Source organism: Quercus suber, unplaced genomic scaffold (genome assembly GCF_002906115.3).
Source record: "Quercus suber isolate HL8 unplaced genomic scaffold, Cork oak 2.0 scaffold_194, whole genome shotgun sequence".
NCBI lineage: Eukaryota > Viridiplantae > Streptophyta > Magnoliopsida > Fagales > Fagaceae > Quercus > Quercus suber.
The window spans coordinates 76,097-82,965 of record NW_027069652.1 but is presented as its reverse complement, the minus strand read 5'-3'; the positions used below and the strand labels follow the sequence as shown (position 1 = coordinate 82,965).

At 29.1% G+C, this 6,869-nt stretch overlaps 1 protein-coding gene across 1 annotated transcript; it reads left to right on the top strand.

The window, feature by feature from the left end:
* Positions 1–569: 569 nt before the first annotated feature.
* Positions 570–1,049, top strand: LOC136069875 (uncharacterized). The gene has a single exon (XM_065778961.1). It carries the CDS (start codon positions 570–572, stop codon positions 1,047–1,049), a length of 480 nt encoding a protein of 159 aa, XP_065635033.1.
* Positions 1,050–6,869: the final 5,820 nt, after the last annotated feature.

The window sequence follows — 6,869 nt, the reverse complement described above, 5'->3', positions numbered from 1 at the left end:
GTCAATGCTCAGTATGAGAAAAACCGTGTTAAAAGAAAATGGTTAGAAAAAATGAATCAATTGAAAAAACATATTTTGTTCTTTGATTTTCTTGAAAATTATTATGTTTCAAAAGATGAAGTTTCAAAAAATCATTTGAATGTGATAAAGAAATCAAATTTTGTTAAAGGTGACAAAACAAAAAAAAAGGTAAGGTGGTTTCTAGTCAAACACTTTGCTGTATATATATATAAAAATAAAAATAAAAAATAAAAAATAAACCAATAATTTCCCACAACTAAAACAAAAATGTTTATGAGAAAAAAATGACAATGCTATGTCTACAACATTTTCACAACAAATTTTAGGTAGTTAGTTGCTATTAGTTCTAATTTGAATCTACCACTAAAATTACTATTTTTATCCAATTAATAACAACCCGTAATAATCTACTATTTAAAATTTTATATGAAAATGTTGTTAACAGACATTTCCCTTCTATAGATAGCCTTTTGAAATTAATTTGTATAAATCATTTCTGAATCCCAACAACAGAGAAAGCCTTGTAGTTAGTAACTCTAACAAAAACCATGGCTCTCAAGGACTACACCTTTTTATCTTACGTATTTTTAGCAACAACCGTCATCCTCTTTGCTGGCCCTGCTCACGCTGGCCTATGCGACAATGCTCCTAATAAGCAAGTTTGTGAGTCAATTGTCTATCATCGGACTGACCCTCGTGATGGTGTGCTTGCATCCATGCACAAATTGGTTTCCCAGACCAGAGATGGAAAGGTGGTGGCTCAAAAGTATGACAAGTCCCTCGGAGCTGTTCAATGCATAAATGAGTTTAACGGAGCCATTGAAGACGCCAAAGGCGCCTTGAAAGACCTCTCAAACAATGACTTGTCTACCCTGAAGAACGACATCACTGCCGCCAAGAACCACTTTGACAAATGCAACAAAGGGTTTCAGGGATATGGCGAGACCAATCCCTTTCCCAAAACTACTAAGCTCTTAGAAGACATTGCTAGCGTCGGTTTGTATCTGGCAAATTTGATTAAACTGTGAAGAGCTTGTGAGTTGTATGTGAGCGGTTAAAAGTGGTCTGTATAAAATGTTATAAAAATAATTTTGGCTTTTTTTTTTTCTTTCTCTTTAATAAAAATTAATGGCTTTGCTCAAAGAAAAAAATATTATGGGGGAGGCCATGTTTGTTGTATTTGTGTCTTGTGGAGGCCTTTCTTGTGCCATTGTGATATCTATTATTCTTAAACTTTTGTTTTTAATAAATATCTTGACATTTATCGGTATAGAATAATATAATAATTGACTGGATTAGCTTTTCAAAAGATTTTTTGCCACTCTTTTCATCATGATTCCTTTCCATTAATGTATAATAATACAAGCACATCCCTCTTACCAATAAATTTTTCTAGGATAGTCCGTACAAAACCTAATTATATACAAAATTTAATAAAATAGAACTTAAATATATGGACATTAAAATATATATATATATATATATATATAATTTCTTCTAAAAAATGAAAAAGTAAAAAACAACTGATAAGAGATATAATATGAATTGAAAATCCTATGATAAGAGTAATAAAATAATAGAGTGTCTAAAATGATGAGAGAGAGAGAGAGAGAGAGAGAGAGACAGAGAGACAGATGCAAAGAACAACGAATGATCCTAGTTGCAAGTCAAGCCCCTAAGAAAAGTAGAGCTATTACTTTTGCATTGTTAGGATAAGAGCAGAGCTGTCAGTGTCATCAAGGAAAACTCATGATTATAGTATCTCTCTTAGTACTTTTTTAAGGAAATGAAATTAGATATTATTTTTATGAAATGAGTTGAAAGAATTACAAGTATAAAATAATTTAGTTTTTTTATTTTTATTTTTTGAAATTATTTTTTGTTGAATATTTTGTTCATTTGATATTGCTTGGTCTAATCTTGCTAATATTTGGGTTATTTTTTGACGTTATTTGGACTAATTTTTGTTGTTATTGTTCAACATTAGTTGTGCAACATTCGAAAACCACAATAAATAGATAACTTGGGTAATAATCACATTGATGTTGAGTAACTATTCTGCCTAAAATATGTTGAGCAAGTCATCACTTCAAATTGTAACGTAAAAAAGCTAAAAAAGTAGATAAAAGTTTTGCTATAAGGATAATGACTACTACACACTGCCTGTTACGCACAACAGGCGATTCCTAAAAAACACTAATGTGTTTATATATATTCACACACACTAAATTAACATATTTTGACAATTCCAATAAAAATGTTGAACATCCTAACTTCAGAATTAAAAGTGAATTTATTTTTAAAAAAATAATAGTAATGCTACTTCAACAACATTTTCAGAATAATTTCACAAGAAATTTTCTGTGGTAAACTGTTACTAATTCTAATTTAGACTCAAAACTTACATAATTTTTTTTATCCACTAATAATAGCCTGTCTTATAAGATTTTTATGAAAATGTCATGAGCATAACTTCATTCTACAAATCATTCCAGCCCCAAAACATAATCCTTAACCCCTTAATAAATAAATAAATAAAAACCATAAATAACAACAATAAATGTGAACCTAGATAACAACAAAAATAACCCCAAACAAAAACAAGACTAGACCAAACAACAACAAACTAACAAATTATTAAACAAAAGGACTATTCAAAACAAAAAATTAAAAATCCATAATAACTCAAATTTCTAACTAGTTCAACGTATCACATAAAAAATAAAAAAAATAAAAAATCTCTAATCTCATTTTTCCTTAAAAATGATTCTAATAAAAAAACTGTGGTTGTGCATTCTTCTTTACAGTACTGGCAATTATATTCTCTTTGGTTTAATAATCTCAAGAGCTATTTCTTTTGCATATATAGTTAGGATAAGAGCAGAGCTGCTAGTGCAGCCAAGGAAAACTCATGATCATAGTATCTCTTTTAGTACATTTTTAGGAAAATGAAATTAGACATTATTTTTATGAAATGAGTTGAACGAATTACGAGTATAAAATAATTGGGTTTTTTTTTTAATTCTTTTTTGTTGATTATTTTGTTCCTTTGATGTTGCTTGGTCTAATCATGTTATTATTTGGGTTATTTATCACATTATTTGGACTAATATTTGTGGCTATTGTTCAAAATTAGTTGATGCAACATTTGAAAACCACAGTAAATAGCTAACTTGGGTAAATATCACATTGATATTGAGTAACTATTTGGCCTAATATACGATGAGCATGTCATTATTTCAAATTGTAACTTAAAAAAGCTATAAAAAAAAAATTAAAAAAAAAAGTTTAGCTATAAGAGCAAGGACAAGTGCACACTGCCTATTACACACAATAAGCTATTTGTCACGAACACTAATGTGTGTCTATATATATATATATATATGTGTGTGTGTGTGTGTGTATGTATGTATGTATAAGTAGAAACACACACTAAACTAACCTATTCTGATCACCTAATAAAAATGTTGGACACTCTGACATGAGAATTATAAGAATTTAAGTTAAAAAAATAATAGTAATGTTATATCCAAAACATTTTTAGAATAATTTTACAAGAAATCTTTTGTAGTAAGTTGTTACTAATTCTAATTTAGACCTAATACTTACATAATTTTTTTACCCACTAATAATATTTTTTCTTATAAGATTTGTTGTGAAACTTTTCTTGAAAATTATTATGTTTCAAAAGATAAAGTTTCAAAAAATCATTTGAATGTGATAAAGAAATCAAATTTTATTAAGATGACAAAACCATTGTTAGTCAGTCATCCGCCTCTTGAGACTATTTTGATAACTACTAGCAAAACTGATGTTAAAGCTTCTCCTTTCAAAATTGATGATGATCAAACTCCTATTGTTAGTCTTATTGAACAAAACAATTTTACTAGTGAATCTTTGCACGTTATTGGTCAACATCTTGACCGTATTGAAGAAAAAATTATTGAAAAAACTATTCTGTTGAAAAACCTGTTTTTGTCAAAACTGAGAAACCTTTGATTAATTTACCCAGTCATGATAACAAATTTAAGCTCAAAACCTCCCAATCTAAAACTCTTGAAATTGTTGAAAAAATGCTTGCTGATCTAAATGTTAAAATTGAAGGTACTTCTACAAGTACTCCTGCTGCTCAAACTATTTCAAGAAATGAAAAAGAAATTGTTTCTAATGAAAATACAAATTCTGATATTGTTTCTTCTATTCCTGCTAAAAAGGTTTTTGAAGATGACTTACTAGAAATTAAAAGATTTGTTGGAAATTCCAAACCCATGTTTCTTACAAAAAATTGGTATTCAAAATCTACTCCTCCTGAAATGCAGTTTGAAGAATACCTTTTCAAACTCAATTTTATGTTTCTGCTAATAAAATTTATGAATGGAATATTGATGGTTTTTCTGAACAAGAAATTATTAATAAAATGGGACATATGTCTATGGTAGGTATTGCTTACCAAAATAATCATGATTTTGACCAACCTAAAATTGTTGATTTACTTGCTACTGGTTTTTCTGGTACTCTTTGTGGATGGTGGGATTCATATCTCACATAAAAATTCAGAGATTCTGTTAAACATGCTGTTAAAAAGAATGATGAAGGTTTGACTTTTATAAATGCTTTGTATCCTTTTCTTGTTGAACATGATGGAATTACAATCAAACATCTTAACTTCCATCGGCAAGAAGTTAAATACAAGAAAATTGCTAAACAACTCTCTGATAAATTGTTAAAATAAAAAATAGATAATTTTCAAAAAATGTTGGTTGATGATGTTTGCTCTGATGTTTCTAATGCCTTTTGGCACAGGAAGAAATATATTGTTGACTTTAGTAAACCATTTTGGAGGAAGTATTTTATTAACAAAAGTTTAGAATCGGCAATGCCTTTATCAGAAAGAAGAGCCTATTGACTGGATTCATCTCCATCCTTGTGCTCATTTTGTTCATTATCAGACTTATTTTGATCAACATTTTTTTCAATTTTTAACAATACCAATTCTTGTTTAAGATTATCATTTAATTGCTCTTAAATTCATGTTTTAATTCGCTTATCTCTTGTTTAACAACATTAATTTCTTGTTGTAAATCATTAATAGTCAAATATTTGGATTTCTTTTTAGTAAATCTTTCCAAAGTTTCTTCACCTATAGTGAGAGTATTAACAGATTTAATAACATTGCAATATGAATCTCTACAACCAATTTTAATATTAGGAGAATCAGAAGAATCAGCAGAATGATAGCAAAAATCAGTTGAAGAAGAAAAATTATCTTCCAAAGAATCAAACAAACTGTTTGATTCAAGGATTCTGAATAATTCTTCTTAAACTTTATCATCAATATTTAACATGTTAAACTTATTCTTTAAATTATCAGGTTTTTGTTTACAATCTTTACTGAAATGACCAGGTTTTCCACAGTTGAAGCATTTACTTTTACCTAATCTTTGTTTATCATATTTTTTAGAAACATTTTTCTTTTTAGCATAAAAATCATTAAAATTAGTTTTGTATTTTTTATGTTTTTTTATGACTATAATTTTTATAACTTTTATCAAGTTTTTTATCCTTTTGCCTAGAAGGAGCAATAAGGGGCAGACCATATTGTTCACAAAAATTACTCATTTCATATTTAGCTTTTCTTTTATTTTTTAATTGGTGTTTTAACATTTTTCATCATTACAAATATTAATACCAAGTTTTTAATAGTGCTTAAAATATATCACCATAAGTTAAATTATCATAATCAATGGAATCATTTTTACCAATTAATTCTTGTTTTACCTTATGAGCAAAGATAGGAGGCAGATTGTCAATAAACTTTTTTTTCCAATAAGGCTTGTAACAATCTTTCCGATGCATTACCCTGGAAAGGAAAACATCTTGATACTGTCTGTAATCAGACATAGTAGGACATCTTAAATTATTTAGCAAATCGGAAATTTGAGATGAAACATTAGATAGAGTACCAACAAAATGTTTGATAATAGTATAAATCAAAGTATTGACACCATCAGGAATACCTCGACCAATACGTTCATCAAACATTTGATTAAAAGCCTTATTGGAAAGAAAAGTTTATTGACAGTCTGCTGATCAAGGAAATTCCAAAGCCTCTTCTGAGGAATCTGTTACCCACAACCCTTATTTCCCTTACGACCAGGAACTGTTCGATCATGATGAGGATAACACTCCTGATCTTGGGGAAAATTGATTGCTATTTGTCTGGCCTGCACAACGGCCAAAATGCTACTGTTGAAAATGCTACTGTTGTTTCCCATGCTATAATAATGTTCTGAAAAGAAGATTCCTCATGTTCCCAAGACTGCTTTCAAGCATGCCGAGTCCTCTTTCAGCATGCTTTGGTCAAAGATTTTACTGTTCATGTTACTTTTACTGTTCAGAATATTGCATATTTAAGGGGGTTGTCCCTTAAGTGAAAAACAGAATTTCTTGGATAGAATTTTCTCTAGAGAGAGTTTTCTTTTCTTAGAAGCCTTCTTTGAGAGAGAATTCCTAGTTTCTACTACTACCTTTTCCTACATTTCTTACAAACCTTGTAACTAGGACTAGTTCAAGCTTTGTAATTGTTAACATGTTCTGAGATCTTGTATTAACTACTACTACTGCAAGTGTTTTGCTCTACTTTCAATAAGAAGTATTTTCAGTTTTCAATTCATTATACTACTTGTTGCTACCACCATCTTGGACAGATTACTGCTATAACGGACGGTTTGAAATTCCAAACTCTTTTTTGGCTTGAAAGGAAACTTCATTCAACCAAAATCCGAAATAGAGTACACAATTCAGAGAAGCTAAAATACAAGAACACAACCATAACAAGGAAATTAAGT

Bases quoted from the DNA above. Each gene is read 5' to 3' on its own strand.
- LOC136069875 (XM_065778961.1), top strand. From the start codon at position 570: ATGGCTCTCAAGGACTACACCTTTTTATCTTACGTATTTTTAGCAACA.